At 49.0% G+C, this 26728-nt stretch overlaps 1 protein-coding gene across 1 annotated transcript in view; it reads right to left on the bottom strand.

Moving 5' to 3' along the window:
• GRIK4 (glutamate ionotropic receptor kainate type subunit 4) overlaps positions 1–26728 on the bottom strand; it is a 418916-nt gene that overhangs the window by 17532 nt on the left and 374656 nt on the right. Inside the window, exons 14-18 of the mRNA XM_012773499.2 lie at positions 15989–16098; positions 12415–12588; positions 8759–8924; positions 7156–7381; positions 2695–2823 (exon numbers count right to left, since the gene is read on the bottom strand). Coding sequence (XP_012628953.2) covers positions 2695–2823; positions 7156–7381; positions 8759–8924; positions 12415–12588; positions 15989–16098 — 805 coding nt within the window. The remainder of the gene's footprint in view (positions 1–2694; positions 2824–7155; positions 7382–8758; positions 8925–12414; positions 12589–15988; positions 16099–26728) is intronic.

The following is a 26728-nucleotide window of genomic DNA, read 5'->3' as shown; positions in this document are numbered from 1 at the left end:
CAGCTAGCAGTAGCCATCGTCACACATCCCACAGACATTGAGTGCCTACTAGGTGCTGGGCCCTGTGGTGGAGGCTAGGGCCACAGAAGCAAATGAGACTAGGTCTTAAGGGCCAACAACCAAGCAGAGAAGGCCAGGAGTTGCAATGTAGTACTGAGTGCTCTGCCCAAAGTCTCAGAAGGCCCCAAGGGCTTCTGGGAAGATGGACAACTGGACATCTCTTCTATTTCACTTATCAATAATGGGAAGGACCCAAGGTCCTTCTGCTTTGGGCCCCAGGCACACACCTCTGCATTCCCACTTTAGATAGCTCCAGGGCACAATGCCACCACTGTATCCCTCCACATCTAGGTGAGATGCGCTCCTTCCCACCATCCTCAGGTTCATTGATATCACAGAGCAACATCAATGGATGCTGACTTACCAACAGTCCAATTCCAGGTCCAGCCATGTTTCCAATCCATGTATTGTTTTTGTGGGGCGGAGGTGGCAAATTTTGCCACCCAAACCTTCCCCAGTGTGAACCCTTTTCGTGGCCCCACCGCCCCAGCTGCAAATGCTTCTCTGCTCCCCTGTACCACCCGCAGCCCCTGCACACAGCCCTGCCCACGGCGCTGATTTTTGCCTCCACTTCCTTCCTCGAGGTGCCTATTTGCCTGCAATACCCTCTTCCCACAGTCCCTACCTATTCCGTCCCTGTTCAGTCCTGGGCATCTTCAAAATCTAGTTCATTCTCTCCAGCCCACAAAAGAAAGCATCCTGACACTTTTCTCTATGTCACTTCCATTTCTTTTTTTCTCTGAACAAATAGTCTCCTCTGTACTTCACCCCACAGTATTTAACTGTAATTTAGCTAGTATCTAAGATTGTTTGCTAATCACTTCAAGGATGTTGGTTTTATTTCCAGAAATCACTTTAAGGTCCTTGATGGTAAGCCTGTAGTGCTTTCTTATTCTCAGGAGTATGAAATGATGTGGGTGGACACCTCCCTGTCCCCCAGCACACCCTGTTGATTGAATGGCTGGCTGGCTGACAACTGAAAATAACTCCCCTGCAGACAGCTAATGGAATCAGACTGCCCTGAGAGTGGCACAGCACGGCTCTGGAGGGCAGCTCGGTAACCGCTGTAACATACATGAGCCACGCTCTGTGCTATTCATTCCACTCTCCCTTCACGACAGCCACATGGGTGCTGATTACTGTGCTCATTTTACAGAGAAAGAAATGCGGGCTCAGCTGTGCTAACGAACGTGCAACTGGTGGAGCCAGGACTGAAATGAGATCTGCCCATGCTCTCTGTCCACTGATGGCCACTGCCTTCCCCGTGGCCAGCTCTGGCCCTGGGGGAGCAGAGAGTTCAGAAGTGTGTGGCCTTATCAGGTTCCTCCGAGGGCAGCATTTCCTTTAAATGACAAAGGGCTTGCCCCATAGATCCATAGTTTCGAGACCTCTCCTTGCAAGATAGAGATCTACACATAGACGCTTAGAAACACATAGTCACTCATTCACAGTCCCACCAGGGATAATCATGCATGCTGAGCCGAAAAGGCAAGCGCATGATAGCCTTCATTTTAATTCTCATCTGCTTTCCTGGGGACAGTGTGTGCAGGTAAATTTGTTGCATATTTTAACAAGGCGGCAATAGATTACTAGGGTTTATTGATTTATTATCCAAACCAGGACACTTCGAGAGTGAAAGTTATCTAGAAATAACTAACAGGCATGAACTGATCTACAGCAGATGTAATCAGGACAACCCTGGGCAAACCAGGATATGTGTTTTCCCTACGGAAAGTCCAGGGTGCTCAGGGACCTGCAGCACTTCTCAGCTGCACATCCCAGTCAGTGACTGCTTTCTAAATTCAACCCAATTTACCATTCAATCAATCAATCAATCAAATATCTATGTGCCAGCCCTGTGAAGAAGACAAACTCTGCCCTCATGAAACTTACATCCCGGAAGAGGGGTAGAATGTAAACAAACACATAGAAAATATAATGTCAGGTAACAAGAAGGTCTGAAAAGAGACATAGGGCCGGGTTGAGGTGATGGGGCGATGTGGAGGGTGAGAGTGAAGACCTCTCCTAGGGCAGCCTCCTCAGGGAGCCGAGGAGGGGGGATCAGGTACACAGGGTCTGGGGTGGAAGAGCCAGCTGGGAGGCTTGGGCGACAGGAGGAAGAGGGGTAGGCTGAGGGGGACAGATCACACAGGGCCTTGAATTTTATTCCCAGTGAGATGGGAAGCCATTGGAAGGCTTGCGTAGGGGAATTTTAAAATGCAATCAAATTAGCCTTTTAAAAAAGGACTGCTCTGGCTACTAGTGGAGAATACACTGTAGAAATGCAGAAGTGGGAGAAGGAGACCAGGCAATGGTGACTGCACAGGTGCGAGAGGATGGGGGCATGGGCCAGGGTGGCAGCGGTGGCGCTGGGGGGCGGAGGTGGCTGCATTCAGGAAACTTTGTGAAGGCAGAGCCTCTAAGACTTGTGAGCCAGGTGGACACTGGGTGGCTACAGAGTGTAAGGCCCTGGGACAGAACTGAGCCCCAGCCAGCCCAGCCTGGCCCTAGGTTCCTTCCAAGGCTTCTTCTCGATGTGTCCTAGAAGTCGTTACTCGGACCTAGAATTTCAACACGAGAAACAAGCTGCTTTGGTTCTTTAGGGCGGTGGTGGAAGGCCCTGAACCTCCTTACCTTTAGCTCTGTGATCCTCCTCCTTGGGGCACTTCCCCCCTTCCCACCATTTGCGCTTCAGGATTTCCAGGCGGTTGTTCTCCTGCAGCTGGAGAATGGCCAGGTCAAACTCGTCCCGGAAAACCGAGCCTGCAGGGGCACAGGAGAGCCCAGGACACAGGGTGTGAGCGCTCTGTTAAGTGTCACTCTGTCCCCCTTCGCAGCACACCCCCTGACCACTCCTCCTGCGTCAACCTCAGGAGAGGAGAGACAGATGTGACGGGCAGAGCGTGCCCAAAGGACCACTGCTCTCCACTCTGTTCATCTCCCCGGTGGAGAGGAGAGAGTTCTGGCTTCATGCAGGGTTCCGCCTTTTCTACTATCCTCTCTCCACACTGACTGGCACGTCCAGCCGATGGCCAAATACCCCAGGATGGGTCAAATGATGTCTTTCCAGGGAGTTGTGCCACTTGCCTCCCTCGCTGGGTCCCAGCACTTTCTAAATATAGTAGTAACATTCATCAGGTGTCTGGCAGGTGGGAGGGGGAGTTGGGGGCAGGTATATTCACACCTAATGGGTGAGGTGTGCACCGTCTGGGGGATGGACATGCTTGAAGCTCTGACTCGGGTGGGGCAAAGGCAATATCTGTAACCTAAGCATTTGTATCCCTGTAATATGCTGAAATAAAAAAAAATAAAGAAATAAAAAAAAGAGGCGGTCTATTTAGGTTAAACGACCTGTCCATTGAGACACAGAATGCTGGTTGCAAACCTTCCTGTCCACTCAGGAGACCAAAGTTTGTGTTTCTTTTTTTTTTCTTCTGAGACAGCGTCTTACTTTGTTGCTCAGGCTACAGTGAGTGCCGTGGCGTCAGCCTGGCTCACAGCAACCTCAAACTCCTGGGCTCAAGCGATCCTGCTGCCTCAGCCTCCTGAGTAGCTGGGACTACAGGCATGCCCAGCTAATTTTTTCTATATATTTAGGTTGGCCAATTAATTTGTTTCTATTTTTAGTAGAGATGAGGTCGCCCTGTTGCTCAGGCCGGTTTTGAACTCCAGATCTTGAGTGACCCGCCTGCCTCAGCCTTCTAGAGTGTTAGAATTACAGGCGTGAGCCACCGCGCCCAGCTCAGAGCTTGTGTTTCTGTGACACAAACCTCTCAGTCAATTGTCCAATTTCTACTTTATTTAAATTGATTTCTCAGGTATGCACTTGTAACTCTCACTACATTACACCCAGAGCAGGCACCGACCCCTGGGAGAAACGCCACCCCAGAGTGTGACAGAAGTGTCCATCCTCTGGAGGCTCCAGTTCCCACGTGTCCCCAACCCTCCGGGCTGTTGCGGAAAGCACCAGAACCCCCTGGCCTGCTCATTATCCCATTTTCCCCGCCCCTCCTGCCCTCAAACAGAAGGCTTTTTTCTGTTCAGGGCAATTCTTTTTTAATTTTTCTAATGGGATATGGTCAAGGAGCTTTGGTTCTAAAATTTAGGTTTCATCACAAAACAGGCTTAAATGAAACCATGTAAAGCTCGATGTCCCAGCACAGGCTGAGGCCTGAGATCATTAAGAAAAAGCTGCCTAGAGGCTGGCAGACAGCTAAGCTGCCCAGCTTCCTTGCCCAAGCTCTCTGAAGGCCTGATGCCCCAGAGGGAAAACGCCATGGTGAAGGATTCAGGCGGAAGCTTGGAACAAAGCGATGAGTGCTTCTCAATGCACTTCTCCAGTGCCCAGCAACCACCTGGGGATTTGTTGACCTGCAGACTGTTTCAGCAGGTCTGGGGGGAGGCCCGAGATTCTGCGTTTCCAACAATCCCCAAGGTGATGCCCACGCTTCAGGGCCATGGACCATACTTCCAGAGGCAAAGAACTAGAACATCTGCCAGGTCTCTTCCGACTGTGACAGCCCACGACTCCATGGTAGAACCTCCTCTGATATCGACACATCTATGCTTGGACATGCAGACCTCAAGCCTGCAGCACCGGGCCAACATCAGCAGAGCCTCACATAGAATAGGTACTTAATACACACCTGCAGTGAGGGATACAGGAGCGAGTCACATAATGGATGCTATCAGGTGTGAGACTAATGAACATTCCAGATTTAGAGACAACTATCCAGCCCAGTAAGGCCTTTCAGCCAGTTTCAAGGCTCTTTCAACCCAACCTCACAACACACCAGGGCTGCATGAAAGGACTCTTGTGCTCACTTCATGGTGCCTACTTCGCTCCTAAACCACCTGATCAAATTTCTATGCTGCTCCTTGTTCTGCTTCTCTTCATCTTCCTCGGTCTAACCACATTGTTTATTCTATAATTATGCTCTCACCTTCCCCTTAAGAATGATACACATGCTTATATACCCCCTTACTTCCCACCTGAAGTATACACAATTTGTCTTTCTTGGGCATAATCCCAGCTGCACCTAAATCCTGTCTCATTAATGGATGGTGTAATATTCTTCTCAATCTCATGAGAACCTAGACTAGCCCACAGCATACCTTCCCACCAATCCTGTCCTGTCTAGCTGGTTGGATCCTTTTGACAACATGGTCTGGTTGTCAGAATTACTAGATTTGGGGACAAGCATCCTAGGCTGAGGCTCAGATTCTTTATGCTGTGATCTTAGACAAGTAACCTATTTGCTCTGAATCTCAGTTCTGTCCTCTATAGAATGGGAATAACCATATTTATTCCCCTGGGGGGGATGAATACAATTATACATGTACAAATAGCATCATATCAGATACAGAACACTTTTTCCTTGGTTACTGATGAAAATTTCCAGAGTTAGTTGGTTTTACTTCAAGTCTCTATAGTTTTGTTTCATGAAAACTTCTGAGGCATTTGAGATTTAGGTTAAATTTGTAAAATTTATAATTGTTGAACTTGCTAGACTATTATCAAGGTGCATCTTAAGTTCATTTTATGGTTCACTCCACCATTTTGAAACGCAATGTCAGCCAATATATTTCTCAAACAATCTGTAACATTAGGGAACATCAATGAAATATTAAATATTCATTTAGTAAATACTAAATGGAGGGTGTACAGGATTACTAGTGCCCTGAGTGAGGCCTCCAGTTTGTGGAACTGCTAGTGTCAGAATTGACAGAGAGCAGGAATGAACCATATTATTGCCTGTGTTAATTTGCTTAGTTCCTGATCAGTATTTAAGAAATCATCTGCTTTTATCAAATGGCATAGGAAACTATGGGAAAGATGGGAAAGACACTAATGTTCCCCAGGACAGGCTAAGTATGAGACACAGAGGTAAGGCACCTGACCAGATTATCATGTTTAATCCTTATAATAACCCCATGGGGTAGGTCTTAGAAACACAATTCTATGAATGAGATAACTCATGCTTAGAGAGGTTAAATAACCTGTCGGAGTTACCACACACAGTAACCAGGATGCATACCCATGTCTGCCTGATGCCAAGTCCACACTCATTATACTCCACAGGTATAAGCGAATCCTATAATTTATAGACCTCTGAGTCAAGCAAAGACTTATGGAAGGGATGTGTAATACAACTACAAAGATGTGCATACTGTGTATCAATTTTCTCATGTGATCTGATGGCCTCAAAACCTGCTTCTTCCTCTGATGCCTTGTATAAGAACACCCCTGTACAATGGCCACCCCATGCAACAGTGGCTCTCAATGGTATGTGTGTTCGGGGGAAGGGTGCATGTCAGAATCACCTGGGAACATCTTCAGATCCCCACCAAAATCACAACAGCAGCTACACATGCTCTCCCCTCATCTTCTGGAGGAGGTACTCCCAGCAAGGGAGGGCCCAAAGTGTGAATGTCCTTTAAACAGCACAGCTGGGATACCTTTCTGGAAGCCAAACATCCCCACCCTCCTATAACAAAACCAGATGGCACCCAGTCAGCAAGCAGAAGGTCAGATTCTTACTGCCCATTCATGATTACCCACAGTGAGCTGACTTGGAGTAGATGGATCAGTGAAATCCACAAATAATTTGAAAGCCATCTCATCTAATCATGTCAGTCCCCTTTTGCAGTAAACTTTTCACCAGGGACACTAGCAAACAGCAAAATCAATTCATTTGTATTTTACCATCTCTTCCTTCTTTCCACTGCTAGTAGAGATGTCAATCAACAGAGAAATGGCCAAGGGGCAGGAAGCAGGAGAGAGGAGGAACAAAAGGCCTAAAGTGCCCAAGGGCATCAATATGCTCTTTAATAATTAGGATTAGCCCTTTAATAATTAATCAAAGAAAAATTGATCAACTATCAACTAGGTCCTTAATAATTAAGGCACTGATCACTGACTAGTAGAAGTATGTCACTTTGCTTTTTTTAAACATTGAGAATGCCACCTAAGGTCACTGTTAAATTGGTTCTAGCCACTGGGGTTATTGAAGTCAATGCTATGTTCAGTAGTTTTAGCTTCCCTGACCCTGCCTGGACGAAGCTACCCAAAGAGGCTGCTGCTCTCCTGCATACCGACTGGCATGCCAATCCCATAGCCCTTGGTGTCCAGCAGGCCCCCAATCTGAGTGAGGTTGCAGTTTCGCTGCCGATAGTACTCATTCATGGTGGACTCCAGCAGGAAGGCATAGTTGGAATTCAACACCCTGGCGATTCCCTCCTCTGTACTCTTCACAAACACACTCGGCTGCTTGGAATACATGTAATTCCACATGCGTTGGTAGGTCTGGTAGCGGGAATTCTGGGAAAACAACAAAAGGAAGCAGGATTGGGAAAAGAGGAAGGAGATGTTGGTTTAAAAGGGGAGGGAATAAAAGTGGGCCTTCAAGTGCCGGCCCTTCTGCAGCTCTACCCCCTCTTTACGGTCAGCCACTTGTCCCTCCATCTCCCACTGCAAGATGCTCCCTGACATTGCATAATGGGGGAGGAGGGAGCTGAGCCTTTGATGCCTTTGACAGAAAGATGGGGAAGCAGCAGGGGCCTCGGGCACTGTCAATTCTGCCTACTGGTTTGATGATCAGTTTTGCCTCATCTGCCCTAGAGAGGTCTTCCACTGCCAACCTCTGTTTCCTGGCAGAATCGAAATTCTGGTCGTGTCCCTCTCTTGTCCCTGAGGTTGGAGCAGTAAACACAGGTTCCTTCAGGACTTGTACAGAGATACCATCTGAGGAAGCAGGGCTGGTTATTTTCCATCCACTCCAAACCAAATGATTGATCACATATCCAGTGCTGGCTTCTGTTTTACAAATAATAACAAGACAGAATTCTGGGGGTCTATCCAAACCCTGTGTTTGTACGATGACTTCACTGGTCTCTATGCCAACAGAAAGCTGAAGGCTTTGGACTTGTTTCATGTGAAAATGAACTTCTTGTATATTGGGTTGGTTATATATCTATTAACCCCAGGGAGAATCTGGTTCCTTAGAGATCTTGAAGCATATGAAAACTACCATTCTGCCTGGCCTGGTTCTGTCAGCCTTGGTGATCAATCAGTTGCTGTCTCAGCAAAGACATCACTGTGGCAGGGCCTTCTCCTGACCCTCGCAAGGGAAACCCAAAGAAGTCAACAGGGTCCCTATCTGATACCTATCTAGTCTGGAATCAGTGAAACCGGTTGGTCTTAATCTAGTGTTCCTCAAACTTCAATCACTTGTATATTACTTAAATCTTGCTCTAAGCACTACCTATAAAATTTAACTCAATTAAAATGTTTAAAGGCATATATTAGTCCTATCCTAATCAGTAATATAAATAAAACTGCAGGTTTGATTCACCGAATATATATATATATATACTTTTCTCATTAAAATAAACATGAGACTATTGCAATTAAAATATAGTTCCACCACATTGTACCTAAAACCATCTCAAGTACCACCAATCATTCATTCATGCACAACACTTTGGGACAGGCTTCCATTAACCCAAAGTCCTTTTGGGACCTCATTCCAGGGGTATTTTGTGGAGTAGGAGAAAAATGAGCCCCATGTGGACCTCCAAACTAGATGTTCAGAAGAGATAATGAGATGAGGAGAGATGTTTTCATCTCCAGTGGACAAACATCTCAAGTTCATTCAGCCCAATTCCCGATGCTGGTGAGCAACCAAATGGGGTTTACTTGGAAGAAGGTCATGCTGGAGCCTCCGTGAATTGTGCCATACTCAATGGCGGTCTGGTCAGCCAGGTCATCCACTGACTCAATGGGCACATCCATGCGCTGCACGGTCAGGAATGCTGCCAGGTTGGCGGTGTAGGATGAGATGATGATCAGCGTGAAAGCCCACCTATGCAGGGAAACACCAGGAAGCCGTCACTGCCCGGGCACTCCCAGGAGTCTCGACTCCCATCCCTAGGCCTGTGGTGACACAGGACAGACCAGCTGTCTGTCATCGGAAGGAGCTGGCAACTTAGTGGGGGAAGAGAAAGGAGGCAGGACATATGATGTCAACAGAGATGAATTAAGTTTGTGAGCATTGCCTGGAAGAAGGCAGTCGATTTTTTTTTTCTTATTTCCTAACGGAGGTGATTATTGGGTTGTTATTCAAAAGAGGTGTAGTCCATGCATATGAGACAATCTGGAAGACTATGAGCAATGAGCTAGTGAATGAGCTACGGGTGCCAGCTCTGAGGGCTCTGCTGAGAGCTGGAGTGGGGACGGCTTCCCTGCCTCATGCTGAAGCCAACCTCCAGATGCACACAGCCGCGTGCTGAGCACCTGCCACGAGCCGCGCCCGCCATCTCTCGTCATCCCTACAACTCAGGAGGCGGAATTCTTACCCCCATTATACAGGTGAGGAAATTGAGGCTCAGAGGAGTGAAGTAACTTGCCAAGGAACACATCCGATAAATTCGTATTTTAAACCCAGTTCTGTAAATTGTAACAGCAGAAAATCTTTAACAAAGCCTAACAGGTGGAAAGCATCTTTGAACCGCTGAAATGCTGGAATTATTAATAGAAAACACTTTTACAATGATCATGCTATTTCAAACTAGAAGATTGTTTCATCAAGTCATTTAAAATTAGAATAATTTTGCAACTCAGGCAGCATATCTGCTGAAGCCATTAAACACAGTTTGCTCACGGTAGTAGGTTAAACAAGCCTTCTCCCATCTGGTCAACAGTATGGATCTGCTTCCCAATCCAGAGGGGTTTCAAAGATAGATCTGAGCACAGTTTAGGTTGGAGAATCACAAATTCTGAACCAGTGGATTCTGAATTCACGAGGCTTTACCCATTATGAAGACATCGCCAACTCGTGTGTGGTGAGTGTCTGCCACAGGACTCAGCAGCTGGAGCTGCCAGGCGGATTTTCAAGAGCAGAAAGTCCCTTTGCCCCTTTTGCCACTGTGACCAAGAGCTCCTGCCGGCTGCCCCAGCAGCAGTGAAGCAAAGGGGCATCCAGTGCCCACCCGTGAGGTGAACTGGGTTTTGGTTCTGGCTTTGTCACCTTCTACCTGTGAGCCTATGGGGAAAGCCACTCACTTTTCTGAGCCTGCTTACTTGTCTTCTAAATATATGGGGATAATAATAATGCCTGCTCTGCTTGGCCTCGGAGAGTTGTGAGAGCAAATGAGGTAATACGTCATTAGTGATCAGTAATCTGTAAAGGACTAGACGAGTGTGAGATATAGAGAAATGTGTGGAGACCCTCGAATATGGGATGGAATCACGTGGCTGCCTCCTTCCTGCCTTCCCTACCTGTTACCTGCTTCCCTGCTCCTGCCTCAGCTCCCCCACGCTGTTGGAAGGTGGCCTGGGAGCGGGCAAGCCCCGGGAGGAAGCTGGCATTCTGCAGCTGCTTACTGCATTGCTTAGAGCCCTGGGTTAATGAGCCCTGGGTGTGGATTTCGCTTTAGAGTTGTTCGCGGAGATTCCCTCAGCCCCATGGCTACCTTCTGGCAGCCGTTCCACCTTGGGTGGTTGTTTAGGCCACTGGTCACAAGGGAACCGATCAGAGGGCATTAGTGGCTCAGGGCCAGCCCCCCTCGCCTCTGCTGAGAAGCTAATGATGCCCATACTGACTCCGGAGGGGCCCGTGAGCCCTGCTCCTGTGACTGAGGGCCACTGCCAGTTGTAAAGCTGGCATTCTTGTGAGCGACGTGGCATTTTCTATCACTTGCTCTGAGCGAGGAGGCCAAGGTAGGCCACAGTAGCTTACCTCTTGCTCCCCAGAGGAAACCAAGCCCTGAAAGAATAGCTAAGAACTCCGTGAGGCAGACGGGCTCACTGACAACGTGGGGTCAGGGGCTGTGGAGGACCTGTTGTGGTGGCTTCTCATTAGTGCTGGGACAGGGTGGCCAAGCCACCTGGGGCCAGCTAGTTAAAGCTGCGCCCAGTCTTTGGACTAAGGGCCGGGCAGCCAGCAGGAAGGTCGGGTTCTGCAGGAAGGATTTCCAGGGCTGGGCGGAGGGGAGCTGCCAGGCAGATGAAACAGGTAATGGGGCCCTTCCTGCCCCCAGGGAACGTGCACCCTCTGGAAGGAAAAGCCTCGGGGAGAAAGAGAACAACATTCTCAGCTGGTGCCTGCTCATCTCCCAGGGCTCCTGCCCAGATTTCCTGGATTTTGAGGAAACTTCATGGCCATCCCTGCTGAAACCCTCCCCTCCTCCTGGGGACGTGAACCCCAGTTCTCCACGTTGACTGCTCTGCACTGTTTGGTAACAGGTGAGCATCTTGTGCAAGTGGTTTAAATCCTACTATACTTATTGCTTATCAGGGAAAATGAAAACCCCAGATGGTGTATATGTGTGTGGTGGGGAGCTCACTGTCCCTGCTGTGTCACCTCCCGACAGCCCCAGCTCCAGTGGCTGCCCTAGTAACTCTGTCCAGACCAACCCTCTGCCCCGGCACCAGTACCCAACGGTAGGAACACCACTCTTGCTTTCACTTGGCTAATCTGGTTGAGAAAGAGGAGAGAGGATCAAGGTTGTCAGTCCTGTATGCTGTGGCAGCCGGACCTACAGTGGATTTTTTAAGAGAGGGTCAAAACCTTGTGCTCTGCAAACTTGCCTCTTTAGGTTATGTGTGTATATGTGTGTGTGTTGTGTGCATGTGTGTGTTTATAAAATTATAATATATATATAATTTTTTCATTTACCCCCCATAATGGTCTAATAACAATTACTAGCCCACACATTTATGTAGCACTTTCAATTTTTCAAAGAGCTTTCCCACACATGGGATTATTCGCTCAACGCTGAGCGGCCCAGAGCCTTCATTCTCCACACCTGCTGGGGTGGGCAGGCCAGCAAGCCCCAGAGCCAGGTGCAGAGGGACAAAGCCTGAGAAAGCTGGCAGAGGGGGCATGATGTGGCAGCCAGGCTTGGCTTCCTCCTGTGGGGACTTCCTGCTAGCAGACTCCTATTTGCATAAATCTGCATATGCCTTCTCAGGTCTGCAGGTCATTTTCAGGTCAGGAGTTATCGCAGCTTTGCTGAAGGTCATCAAGGCTGTTTTCCCACTCCCCCTCTCTCCCCTCCTGCCTCGGCTCCCCTGCACACCCAGACCCCAGAGACCGAGTGGGGGGAGGGGAGAAGATGGTACAAGGCGGGCCCCATCCGCTGCCCGGCCTTGTGAGCTGGCAGAATGCACCTCACTCCCCGAGGAGGGTCTGTCGTGAAAGGCAGAGCTCTGGGGCTCTCACGTGGGGCCACTAGGGCTCCTGCCCGCCAGCAGCTGGGCTCATCTAGAGGGTCCCCTCGGCGTCCCCCCGCCCCACTTGGCCTAGTTCCAGCACCACTGAAGGCCTGGCCGGCCTGTGCCTGGGGCCTTACCAGACGCCGCTGACGCAGCGGGTGGACAGGGCGCGAGGGGCGATGGTGGAGCCCTGCTGCATGAAGCCCCCGACCGGAAACCAGAGGCTGTTGCCCAGGGAGTACTGGTTCACCAGCAGGTTGCAGCGGCCCTGGGCACACGGGTGTGGGCTGTACCACTCGTAGGGCGTCAGCCTGTGGGAGAAAAGGGACATGCACCAGTGTGGCGGAGGAGGGTGTGAAGGGAAGGAGGCTGGGGAGGTGGGCTGTGGGGGGCTGCCCTTCCCGGCCTTCCCTTTGCGGCTCAGTGACTGGCCTTGTGTCCTTGAGCAAGCCACCTCCCTTTCTTTGCTGGGCTTGGACTTTCCCAACCCAAAATGAAGCAGTTGGACACGGTTTTTTTCCCCCAGATACATGCTGGTGTGGAACTCCAGTAAACAATATCAGTGAAAGTGGCGCTCCTGGACTGGGAGCCGGAAGGGTCAAGGGTGGACAGCCTGGGAAGCTGCTCGTTCTGCGCCAGGGTAACCGGAGAGAGACCCTGGAGTCCCATAAACCATGATTTGAACGCCCTCAGCCCAGAGCAGTAGCTCTCAAACTTTCGCCTGCCTCAGAGCCACCACGGTTTGTTGAAACAGATTGCCCAGCCCCACCCTGGGGGCTTCTGGACCAGTAGGTCTGGGGTGAGGCCTAAGCACCTGCCGTTCCCAGACGATGTTGGTGCCACTGGTCCAGTGTCTGCACCGAGAACCAATGGCCTGGACAGTCTCTAAGGCCAGGTTCTCACCCCACCTGCACTTCAGACTCCTCTGGGAGATTTTTAAAAGATGCCAGTGCTTGCATTCCACTTGTGGAAATTCTGATTTCATTTTCCCAGCGGGGCCTGGGCGTCAGTAGTTGTTTAAAGCCCCGCAGGTGAGTGTGAGGGGCGCACAGGGCTGAGCAGGGCTGCTCTACGCCCTCTGCGCTCCAGTGAGGCGGGGACCTCTTCCCTCCCCACCCGGGTCCCTCTCAGCCTCCACGCTGGCCTCTCTCTGAGCAGCCCGCAGTGTCTGGGGCTTGTAGAGTGCCCTTTCTGCACCTGCCTGCCAGGCACATGCGTACAGCCCCACCCGACTCCCGTGTGCCACGCAAAGCCTCCCGGCTCTGACAAGAGAATGTGCGTGCACGGGCACGCCCACCAGCAGGGTGAGGTGCTGTGTGCCCCAGGCTGTACCGTCACCGGGCTCTCCCATCCTCCCCTCAGCCCAGGGTGCGCTTGCTGTCCCTACAGCCGCCCACTCCTGTTTCCATCAAGGCCCCCATTCCTGAACCTAACACAGGTGTGTCCCCTTTGGCCTGTGAGGTGCGCTCCCTCCCTCTGCGTGTCCCGAGCAGCTGGCTGGCTCTCACGGTGCCTCGCCTGGGAGGCTTCCAAGCCTACAGACCCATGGAGGCCCCTGGTGCACCTCAGAGATATAGATTCCCAGGCCCCACCCCCAGAGGGACTCTGAGACGCTGGGACCAGGGATTCAAGTGTGTCAAAGCTCCCTGTGCAATGACTCTGACGACCCTCCTGCTTGGGGATGGCTGCCTGAGAGCTGCAGTCTTCAAGCATTTTTCCCCTCTAACATCTTACCCAGAAGTACAACATATAAGAGATAAAAGTGGAGCTGGGCTGGGTGAAGAGGCGCTGGGGCCTGGGGCCCTGCCTGCCTCTCCTTTCACCCCGAAGTCTCTGGTAGCTCCGAGGAGCCTTCGTGCTCCATAGAACCCTATTTGAAAACCACTATCTTAGGACAGAACACCGTGGGCTCAGACATCTCATTCACATGTGTATACGCTGCATGGTGAGCCCTTTAGTATTGGGGGGGGGAGGCTGCAGTTAATCTTTTTGTTCGTGTTGGGTGCTGAGGACAGCGTGTGTAGGCGCGGGGACAGAGAAGAGGGACCTCAGGGCTGGCCGGAAAGCTCCAGGCTGCCGCGGGCACGGTGAAGCAGGCTTGCTGTGTGCCCGGTAACCAAGCCCCAGGACCCTTCCCGGGGCCCTCGAGGTGACCTGGGAGCCGTGGCCTGCCACTCGAGGGGGCTCAGTCAGAGGCGGCAAGTGTGAACTGCAGACGGGGAGCCAGGCTCCCGCAGACAGCTTGGTGGCGCGGAGCTGCTCAGCGCGGCACGTGCAGAGGGGACGTGTCAGACAGCCTGTGAGCTCCGGCACCTCTCAGCCGCCACTGACAGCAGACACTTGACAGCGGTGATGCCCACAGGCCCCACGGGGATAGGTGGCGCCTGGACAGCAAACTCGGCCGCCTTTGAGGACTACTGGATTGTAAACAGGGCTTTTCTTTGTTTGGCTGCGTCTTGTGGGCCACTGAGGACGGTCCTGATCGTGGCTTTTCCTCCACCAGAAGAAGCACAGATGGGGTCATGCAGCCCTTCCCCGGGCTGAACTGCCCGGGGTTCACCCTGTGGACACTGCTGCTCCCTCTCCCGATTGGGTAGAGCACGGGCTCCCTTGGATCCACACACTTGGGGGCCCCCACCCTGCAGAGATGGAAGGGACACTATAGAACTATCTGCCCCTGCCACTGTTGCCCAGAGGCAAAGGTGACAACTGAAGAGACACCTGCAAACAGAGCCACCGCCAGATTTCTAGAAGCTCATCCTGAGCAGTTCTCTGCTCCCACATAACAGCCCTTTTGGGCCCTTCACTGCGGTGAGCTGGGGGCTGAGCAGGCAGCAGGGACTTGAGCGAGTGGTCTAGGAGCCACCAGCGCTTGTTCCACTTCTGGGTAGGACGCTGGCTCTCCTGAAGCCCAGGCTGGTCCCATAGCCTATAGTCTCAGAGAGAAACAACCTTCTCTGCACACATTCTTGGGAGGCCACAGCCTTGGGAAGCTCCTTGGGTTTTTCCATAGGGCTGGGGCAGTCCCTGGCTTGCTGGGGACAGAAGGGGGTTTATTCTCTCCACCCGATCTGGCCCATTTGTCTCAACTCAACACTACTCGAAAACGCCTCCCTCTATCCTGCCCTCTTGCAGCCTGTCACCCTCCCAGATCTCGTTTGACAGGCAGCTGTGTTTTCAGAGGCAGATCCAGGCTCCCGCAGAGGAGGCCTTCTCCCTGGCCTGTGCCACTGTGGCCTCCAGTCCCCCTACCCCGGATTTGCAGGCTCTGTTTCTTGTCATTCAGCGCTTTGTGGCAGACCCTGGCAAGGACATATGCCAGGGCAGCCAAATGCATAGTGCTTAATCACAGTGCTTTTCCTGCCACCCTATTCCCCTCTTCTCTTTCCCAAGGCTCCCACACAAGCAGGGGGCATGAAGGGGGAGGAGGGGCGGAGCGGTAGGAGGCAAGAGGCAGGGGTGCAGGAGGTCAATCCAGGCAAGCTCACCTGTCTGCGCCGTGCGTGGTGGGGAACGTTTGGATGGGCAGCCCGAGGTCGACAGCCCGGCAGAGAGCATTTCAGGTCCCCAGTCCCTCTCCCATCCCTCTGCTTTGGCACCAGGTCTTCTCAACCCGCCTCTCTCCTCCCCCCCCCCCAACCCTCCCCATGCAGTTCCCAGAGGTGGGCACGAGGTGGCGGTGTGAGGACAGGGAAGGGGAGAGGAGAGTACCGAGCCACAAGGAAGAGGACACAGCTGACAGCCAGATAGGCTAGAAGCATGAAGAGCCAGACGCCGGGAGAAAACGGGTCCAGGAAGGAGAAATATCCGGGTTTGCGTCCCTGGAAGTGGAGATAAAAACAAGATTCACCGTTCACATTCAGTCGACGCAGCCCTTGGGCAGGGCAGGGCAGGGGAGGGCAGAGGTTGTGGCGAGTGTGGGTCAGGCCCCAGACTGCATTTCCTGGGGTCCTGGGGAATTGGTTTCAGTGATGCTGGGCATGAAGGTGTAGCAGGGGCTGCTCCAACGCACCTACCCAGCCCTGATCTCAGTAGATGAAACGGAACAGCAGCATGGCCACATCACCTCCTAGGAGGAGGGCATCTTTGTGCTGGGGGAGAGGAACAGCCCTCAGTGCCCCTGATGTGCTGCCTGGTGTCCTCTGGGGGTGGCTCGGAGCAGGCCCCGAGAGCACCTTTGAGCTGCTGCTGCCTGCAGTGCCGGGGTCTGACCACAGCACCACCCGCCCGACACTCACATCTTTCTCACGAGGGTGCTCATACAACAGGCATCCTTGGGATCTGTTTGTAGGGTGATCTCCCACATGGTAAGACCTTCCCATGTAAACCTCAAAACACTCTTGGGAGGCACAAATTATTATTTTCATTGTACTAGTGAAGAAATCAAAGCCGAGAGCAGTCAAGGGATGTGCCCAAGGTCACACAGCTTGTAAGCGGAAGAGCTAGGACCCAAACCCGCAGTTTCTGACTCAGCCCAGGGCTCATCCCGCTATGCCATGGAAAACATGGTTTGTCCCAGGCCCAGGGATGTGTTTGTCCAGAGTCATGTGAGCCAGAGAATAGAGCCAGGAACAAAACCCTGGATGCCAAGGACCCCACCATTTTCCACGGGAAAACAAAATGCAATGAGAAGGGTGCAGTTAAGTCAGCTGTTCCACGTCATTAGCTGTGTGATCTTAGGCAAGTGCTCACCCCTCTCTGGATTCAGCTGGAGCTGGACTAGATCAGAGGTGACACACCAGCAGCCTATGGACCACATACAGCCCACAGACTTGCTTTGTTTACCCCGCAGTGTTTACCCATTTTGCATTAGTTGCAAGCATTAAATGATTAGGAGATTTCACATATAAATCTAGATCTCTGGCTTTTTTTTAATGGGTTGATCTGGCAACCCTGGGTCCAAGTTCCCAATAGGCTGGAGCCGAGGGGTGGCTCCCACTGTGGACAGGGCGCTCTCTCTCAGCCCCTCTGCTGCCTTGCCTTGAGCCAGGCTTGCTCCTCTCATTTACTGTGAAACCACTGGCCCAGATGCTCCCTGAGGACCATCTCAATGAAAAATTCTATGATTCTATGATCCTAGGAATCCAGGAAGTCCATAGAGAGGACCGGAAATCAGTATTAAGCTCAGGGTCTCTATGAACAGGTAAGTTTTCAAGCTCAAGATTGCATCGATCATGGCACAACCTACCATGCAGGTTATGTCATTTTTATACTGTGGTTCCAAGAAACACGAAAGGGAACTACCTATTCCAGCACTGAGCTAAACTCAACCAGCTTTCTGAGCTTTCGTTATCCATAAGAAGCTAGAAGAAGCTGAGAAACTCCAAGTAACAACAGCTGTTCCCACGGCTGCATCTGAGGCAGGTGGGAGGGAGGCAGTTCTGCACGGTCCTGTTACATTTGCGTAGCCACAGTCATGGGTGGTTTTCAGCTTCTCTTCTGGATGGTTTTCCATTCCTTCTTGGAGAGCCAGCAGGCCCACTGCTGAACCACCTGGGGTACAGTTTTACTTTCCTCTTTGGGACAACAGCCCAGAGGGTGCACAGAGAGGATGTAAATAGCTCATCTTCTGCCAAGGTGGCAGCCGTTCTCGGGCTTTATGACCTTGCAGCAGGGTATCAGTGACCTCTGGGGTGGCGTGAGCTGGTTTTCCTTTACGGTGTGGCCTAGACCGTGGAACTGCCCTGTGATACCAACTGCAAGTTCTCGGACTCATGGTGCATCCGTGCTTGGTCCACACGGAGTACTCAGGTGTTACTGGGAAAATGAAACGACTTGATGGACAAAGCCCCGTATCTTAGGGAGGGGAACAGGAGAAGAATGGGCAGAGGACCATTTGAGCATGTCTGGCCCCATCACTATGCAAATCCTCTAACAAAGGAAGCAAAGACTTCAGAGCAGCAGAATCCAAGTCCCCAGTCAGTCACTCCCGTGTCCATCATGGGATGGCTGTGTCTTCCTCAGCATCCCAAGAGCCGGTGGCAGACACAGGAAGACACAGAGAGGGCAGAACCCACACCCAGAGTCCAGAGGGGGTAGAGAAACCGATCATGCCTACACACCCACTGCAGCAGAATTCACTAGCTCTGTCCACCCCAGTGTCCTTCTTGACCCCAGCGTCTCTCCAGGCACACGTACGCGACTTCCGTGTGCCCTGTCGCTCAAGACTGTTCCACTCTGTGTCTCTCAAATGAGATATACAGGGGGAAAATAATCTTTTATTGTAGCTTTCTGAATCTGAAACCCCATTAGATGCTCAGTGTCAGAAATCTATACCTGATTGTATCACAACAAGTGAAATTGAGGAAAATGACAGCGCTATTTAAAGCTGCCATATTTGGTTATGGGTGATAACGAATGATGCACAGCCATGGGAAAAATTCCTGGAGACTGAAGTTGTAAAACACAGAACATCACACAAACAAAAGCAAGGCATAAACACAGCTCCCCAGAAGCATATCAGTCGCACTGGCAAGGCAACATCTGATTCTGCTTGTGATTGACTGACGCCAGCCAGGAGAGCAAGGAGTGGGCAGTCACTTGAGATTTGGGTCTGGGCTTATTACAGGTGTGGCTTGGGCCTTAGGCTAAACCCATGCTGTTTACATGATGCCAAAGAGAAGTATGTTCCTTGCAAGATTCTGAACGCCTACTATTTTTCCTATGCGGATGCTTTAGATTGCTTCCTTCCCAGAAGACATCTGAGTTACTGGTGCTGGGGGCAAATCAGGTGTCATAAGCCATAGGCATTTCTTCCAAATAATTGATTTTCCTTAACCCAAAGGATGTGTGATAGTGATGCTTTTCTTCTGAAGGACTCAAAGTGCTTCACTGTGTTCTCTTGATTTCAATACCCAATTTTCCATACTGACAGATGGAAGAACCGAGACCCAGGGAGGTTAAGTGCCTCGCTCAAATCATTGGTGATGGCTTCAATTTCTCTGGTGCTCATTCATCAAGCTGGGCCATAGTCATGCCATGCTCTCCTTCATTCGAATGGCAGCTGTACTGCATCTTTCTCTCCTTTTAATCTTTGCAACTTGCTCCAATAAACTCCCTAATTAATCCCACGCCTTCTCCCCAATGCCAGCAGAAACCCAACCTACACACCCCCTTAAAGTACTCTTAAACATTATTTATTTATAACCGTCATCATTTATTGTTGACTGTTGTATTTATAGGCATTTGTATTGATTTACATGCATCTCTGTTGACTGCAAGTTGAGCCAGTCCTTCTGGTGAATACAACCACTTTGGAAGTAGACAAGTGATTATATATAGTCTGTGCCCCAAATGTTGAAGACAGGTCAAGCCCTGCTGATGGAATTGAAAATTAGATGGCAGCAAAATTAGAACTGGTTCTCGTGACTTTTGGACTGTGCTTCAGACGGACCACACCAGAGTCAGCATCATGGTGCTCTTTCATGATGGGAGCGATCCAAAGGGCTGGCCATCAGCTGATCACAGCCCTGGTGTGTTGATGTCCTTTGAATGGCAGCAGTCGGGCTGCCCAGGAAGCTGTGAAGTGGCATTAAACTCCCCCTACATATTAAAAACTCCTCTTATCTTTACAAAAAAAAAAATCTGTTAATTCAAGAATACTTCACTCTGTGCACTGAAAGAAATGACAGTATATAACAGTAGGATTGCGATTGCCTTCCCAGGGTCTGGAGCCAAATGCATGGGACACCAGCACCAGACAAGGCAGGGCAGGTAGTGAATTAAAACCCAGACTCAGGAGCCAGACTGCTCAGGATTGAGTCCCGGCTCTACCACTTTAAATGTTAAGTGACCCTGGGCAAGTCACTTAACCTCTAGATCTCCATTTCCTCCTTTGTAACATGAGGGCAATAATAAAAGCTACCTTGTGGGATTTTGAGAACTAACTGAGTTACTGCATAGCAAGGGTTATATGTGTGTTTGCTCCCTTTCTGTCTAATGACAGCTGTGAGTGAAGGGGGAGGAGTAGGGGGTCTGTAATAAAGGTGGGAACTTCCTTTTATACTGATGCCTTGCTCAATGGGCAAGAAATACTGTTTTCTGACCTATGGTGACATGTGTTAAAGATGTTTGGGGGAAGAAGAAAGCCATCTGGCACAGCCACTTTCCATAACTCCTGGAGTTTCCAGGGGTTGTACTATATGAATCATGAGAGTTCCCCTGGGCTCTCCAGGGAAGCAATTAGGGCAAGGCTAGGCATTCTTCTGGAAGAATGAATGACTCCTGGAAGCCAGTGATTCCAACATTCAGAACTCGATTCCACCTCAGCCACCCCAAAGAAGCAGAGCAGAGTGGACCAGACGTGCAGCAGGTTCTCCTGGATCCATGTAAAGGCTATGTAGCCTTGTCACCCTTTCCCCTCTCCGCCATAGCCCATGACAAAGGGCCATCATGTCCTCTACGTGCCTTTGACAGCCTTCAGAACGAAATGGCAATTCACGGAAAGGTTTCTTGTTAATAGTCAACTCCCAGCAGTGGTCAATGGTCAATAAAACCTTCTTGGGTTGAAGAGGGAAGAGAACAGTCTCTCCATGACTCCTGGGAGAGGCAGAAAGTGATGATTTCTCCTTGTCCCACCACAGGACCCCACGGATGGCCTCCCCAGGGCGTCTGCAATGAACTGTCTTGCCGCATGTTGGTTTAGCGTGCACTTTCCACCTCTGACTCCAAGAGGAAAAAAGGAAGCAAGCAGTTAATTCTCCTCCACAGAAAATACACAGGTGGATCTGTTGTCTACACATCTCACATGTGTAGATTTCACTTTGCTGGTTGGAAATCTAGTGTGAGGAGAACTAAGTTCTAATCCTGACATTGACCTTGACTTGCTGAGTAGTTCTAGGCAAGTCACTCAGCTTCTCTGGGTGCCATCTTCCTCTTCTGTAAAATGGAGCACCATAACCCACATGTTGGGGAAATGTGAGAATTACTAAGATAATGCTAAAAAAAAAACCACCTTGAGCTTCTTGAGAAAGAGGCACTCAATAAATAACGGTATTAAAATGATTATATATTCAGAGATCCATATTTCCATTATATGGGCTATCATGTTACTTAGCTTTAAGGAATAGACGTCTATTCATTTTCCATTTTCTTATAACAGAGTATTAAGCAGTATTAGAAATGATTCACTGGTTTACTTAGCATTGTTCTCCATTTTCCTAGACACTCTTTCTGAAACAAAACAGACCTTCTTGAAAAGCAAGTAATACATCCAGCAAATGCCGTGCATTAATTTAATGTTGGTGTTTATTTCTCTCTCACTTTTTAATCACTGGCTGGTTTTTCTTTTTGTCTTTTTCTTGAGACAGAAGACTCTGAGAGTTAAGAAGAGGAAAAGAAGAGAGCATAAAACTTTCCCATCTGTTAATCAAGGGTGGAGCAGGTCAGTGTATGGGGAAAATGGTAAGTTCAGATTTCCAGGAAGCCTTGGATGCTCTGGTTGGCTTGGGACCCCATATGGGATCACAGATAATATCGTAAAATTGGAAAGGATCTTGAAAGATCATTTAACGTATGGCCTTGACAATGAGAGAAATATACCCACAATACCATTAACACAAGTAGTTAGAAGAATGTGGAACTTGCAGATGGAAAACCTGGCTTCAACGCCCCCTGCACCACTGTGTTGCCTTTCCTCTTTCCTCTGCACTGGCTGGGCTCGAAGAATTCTTCCTGTAAGACAGGAATCATACTACCTGCCCCAGGGCCTTGCTGCATTAAATCCAAGACTGTATGTGGAAGTGCTTCATAAATTAAGAGATGTTAGTCAGCATACCAATATTTTGGACATATATCCAACCTCCTTGAAGATGTCGATAGTAAACTATTTAGATGAGATTTATCCACATGGGAGTTATATGTGCCAAATGTTGAATCCCAGGTTGGCTTCTGGCACACTCTGGTGATGCCTTGCTACAACAGTCAGGGCGTGCTTGAGGAATATAAACTTACCTTAGCATTAGTCTAAGCAAAACATCATTAGGCAAATTGCTGCTGCCTAATGAAAAAAGGAGACATAAAACTACGTGATATATTCTAATGTCAAATATAAATGTTTTTGCTTTTTCATGTTTGTCTGCCCTCCATTCACACAGATATCTGAGAGCTCAAAGTGTGCAATGATACCTTAAAACCCTAGACTGCAAATCCCCTTGGAGTCATGCTGCCATACCAAATACTGAATTTATCAGTAAGAAGAGATGAGGTGATTGCCAGGGAAATCCCATGAACTTCAGATACCCTGTCACTTGACTCTCATCCTTGGGGTACCAGGGGATGCTAAAGGCTGGGCCATCTAGGTATGGCCTAGAAGCTCTCTGGCCCCAGCAAGGTTTCTGACACCTTCTCAGGTGGATGCTATGCTGTGTGTGGGAGATGCAGGCATCAGAGGGAGAGAGCAAGTGGCGAGAGGGCAAGTGGTAGCTGTGGCCAGGCCTAAGCAGAAGATGTATGTAGGCTGTTTGAAACATCTGCCTCCCATTTCTTTTTGTTTCAAGACTAATGGGGAGGCCGGGAGCAGTGGCTCATGCCTGTAATCCCAGCACTCTGGGAGGCCGAGGCAGGCGGATTGCTCGAGGTCAGGAGTTCGAAACCAGCCTGAGCAAGAGCGAGACCCCATCTCTACTATAAATGAAACAAATTAATTGGCCAACTAAAAATATATAGAAAAAATTAGCCGGGCATGGTGGCGCATGCCTGTAGTCCCAGCTACATGGGAGGCTGATGCAGAAGGATTGCTTGAGCCCAGGAGTTTGAGGTTGCTGTGAGCTAGGCTGACGCCACGGCACTCACTCTAGCCTGGGCAACAAAGTGAGACCCTGTCTCAAAAAAAAAAAGACTAATGGGGAGAAAGGCTAGAAAGAAAAAAAATCGATCTGGGCCACACATCCTGCTGCCTGGAATACTGGCCCTGCAGGGCCCCCTAGCAGGGGCTCAGTGTTGCCCAACCAGGAACCACAAAGGATGGTGCTCACTGCCCACGGCATCTCCGGATTTGCGGCCCTCCCTCTCTTCCTTCCTTCTGTACTTATCAAGTAAACACTGCATGTTTAGGATGACCATATTTTTCCACACCAAAAATCATAACATAATAACCTATGGTCTGACAAGAGGGGGCCTTCCTCTTAATGAACCTCTCACTGGGGTCTACTTAGAGAGAAACAGATAAATAAAGAATAATATAATGCAACATAAAAGTGTTATAATAGAGGTATAGGCAAGAAGCAATCAGCTCTATCTAGGGCAGTCACATTGAAGAGCAAGTACCATTTGCGGCACAAAGATGAGCGTGAAGCTATACCAGGAGAGAAGAAGAGGCTGACATGACAGCAGAGCAGTGAGCATCATAGGGCAAAGGTGTTTGCAGGTAAAGGCCTGGAAATGGGATAGGAGACATGGGCTTCATTCTCATGCTAAGAAGGCTGAAGTTTTTATGAGTCACGGGCAGCTGGTACATGATTTTAAGTAGGAGGTCGATGCAATTGCATTTGTTAAAAAACAAAACACCCTATTAAAAAGTGGGCAAAGGATTTGAACAGAAGCTTTTCTAAAGAAGACAGAAGAATGGCCAACAAACATATGAAAAAATGCTCAGCATCTCTATTCATCAGGGAAATGCAAATCAAAACCACAATGAGATATCACTTAACCCCAGTGAGAATGGCCTTTATCAAAAAGTCTCCAAACAATAAATGCTGGCGTGGTTGCGGAGAGACGGGAACACTCCTACACTGCTGGTGGGACTGCAAACTAGTTCAACCTCTGTGGAAAGCAATATGGAGATACCTTAAAGCGATACAAGTGATTCTACCATTTGATCCAGCAATTCCATTGCTGGGCATCTACCCAAAAGATCCAATGACACTCTACAAAAAAGACACCTGCACTCGAATGTTTATAGCAGCACAATTCATAATTGCAAGGCTGTGGAAACAGCCCAAGTGTCCATCAATCCAAGAATGGATTAATAAAATGTGGTATATGTATACCATGGAGTACTATTCAGCTCTAAGAAACAATGGTGACATAGCACATCTTATATTTTCCTGGTGAGAGCTGGAACCCATACTATTAAGTGAAGTTTCCCAAGAATGGAAAAACAAGCACCACATATACTCACCAGCAAATTGGTATTAACTGAACAGCACCTAAGTGGTCACATAGGTACTACAGTAATAGGGTATTGGGCAGGTGGGAGGGTGGAGGGGGGTGGGTATATACATACATAATGAGTGAGATGTGCACCATCTGGGGGATGGTCATGATGGAGACTCAGACTTGTGGGGGAAGGGGGGGAAATGGGCATTTATTGAAACCTTAAAATCTGTACCCCCATAATATGCCAAAATAAAAAAAAAAAGTAAAAAAAAAACTTTAATGAGGCCAAATATTTAAAAAAAGAAAAGAAAAGAAAAAGAAAATGTAATTACAGCACTAAGAGATCTTGACAAGGAACTCACCTCTACTTTGAGCATGGGACTTGTGCACTCTATGATATGGATCTTTGGGATGGATTTTTTTAAGGAGTACATTCCTGTGTGTGTTTAAGGAGTACATACATTCCTATGACTTTAATATAAAAAATGAGAGTATTCTCCAACTAGTTGTTTGTATTTCCATAAAATTCAATTTCCACAGGTTAGCTCAAGAGATCTTTTCAAAATGAAATTCCAAGCATGTTGCTTGAAACTCTTTAATGTGTTCCCAAGGCATTTGCAATAAAGTCCCCTTCCTGTGGCCCACACTGCCTGTACCCTCCTGCCCTCCACACACTGCTCTCCAGCCCTTTCTACCCCATTGCGCTCTTATCCAGTCACCCCCTTTTCTACCTGGCACCTGTTGCAATCTGCCTATCTTGCTTCTTGGTTAGTTTACATCTGTTTCTGCCATTAGATTACAAGTTCTTCCAGGACAGAAACCTAGTGGTCTATCTCGTTCATCCTTCTCGTCCCTGAGTGCCTGGCGTGTAGTAGGTGTTCAATAAATGTATATTGAAAGAAAAAAACAAAACAAAACCCAACCCCAGGCTGCAGTATGGAGGATGGATTACAGCGAGGAGCAATTCATAATAATAGCTAACAGTCTGTACTGTCATAAGTGCACTACACATGTATTCTCACTTAATTTGCATGACAACCCATTTCTACCTATAAAGAAACTGAGGCACATGTGACATGCAATTACTAACAGTTAGACCTGGGAATAAACCCAGGCAGTCTGGCTCCAGAGTCCAAGATTCTCACTCTCCTACTTCTGAGTGAATGCGTCCAATGACCGCGGCCCTTTGATGGGGACCCAGTTACGGATAAGGAATGCCTTGTCCTCAAAGAGGACACAGGCCACTGGAATGGCAGCAGTTCAGATTGGAGATTAGGAGAGCCAGAATGGAGGCAAAAGAAGTGGGGGTGCACAGTAGATCTGAGAACTCTTTAGGAGGTGAGATGACCAGCTAAACGTGTAAAGTAAGAAAAGTTAAGGAGGGCACAGGTTACGGGATAGAGATGCCATTGCCTGAGATGGAGCAGAAGGGAGGAGGAGGGGCAGGTCTGAGTGAGAAGCATACTGAATGCAGTTTGTAATGCTGTTTCGAGGTGCCTGTGAGACATCAGGTGGAGATGTGTAGTGATGTGTTAGAAATACACTACTAGAATTCAGAGGAGCAGCCAGGGTTAGAGTCACAGGTTTCAGAGTGAGATGATGCAGAGAGAGAGTTGGCAGAATGAGAATAGAAAAGGGCTGTGGACATTTAAGGGGGAAGAGAGAGAGAGTGAAGGAGAAGGAGGGAGGGAGGGAGAGAAAGGCGTCGACGGGCATGATGAGAAGGCACTAGTTAGAAATACACAAGTATTACCAGGAAAAAATGGTGACTTGGATGCTAGGAACAGAGTTTTAAAAAGCAGAATGGATTACTGTTGTAACAAATGCCTAACAAATGCCGAAGCCAGAATCCTTAGCCAGCCTGTGAGTAGCAGGGAGTAGGTGGTAAAAAGAGCAACACATTCTTATTTTGGTCCTAGGGATGCCTGAGCAGAAGCAGAGATTATCCGCCGATGCTGGGAAGAAGGAAAATAGCCCACAATGAACTCTTGATGATCCATGTTCATGAAAAGGCCTAGATTATCTTAGATGGCTGGGAATTCACAAATTATTTCTAGTTAACTTTAGACTTCAGAGACACATTTTCCACCACTTATTATTTTGGAAGCGTTTGCAATAGTTCTTAACTAGGCATTTATGCTTTGAGTTAATTATTTTTACTTTCGCACACAGGTTTGATTGCCACCAGATGCTCACCTTTTTGGTAACAATTACTCATCAGTCAGGTGACCTCATAGACACAGAAGTAGGAAAGAGATTCTAGATCCTTACAGATTATAAATGAGATTAAATTAACCATAATTTTGCTAATAGATAACTATCAATTAGAGAAAAATTGCAAAATAACAAACACTC

Source organism: Microcebus murinus, chromosome 4, assembly GCF_040939455.1.
Source record: "Microcebus murinus isolate Inina chromosome 4, M.murinus_Inina_mat1.0, whole genome shotgun sequence".
Lineage (NCBI taxonomy): Eukaryota > Metazoa > Chordata > Mammalia > Primates > Cheirogaleidae > Microcebus > Microcebus murinus.
Note: the sequence above shows the minus strand (reverse complement) of the source record. Positions and strands in the feature narration are given on the sequence as shown.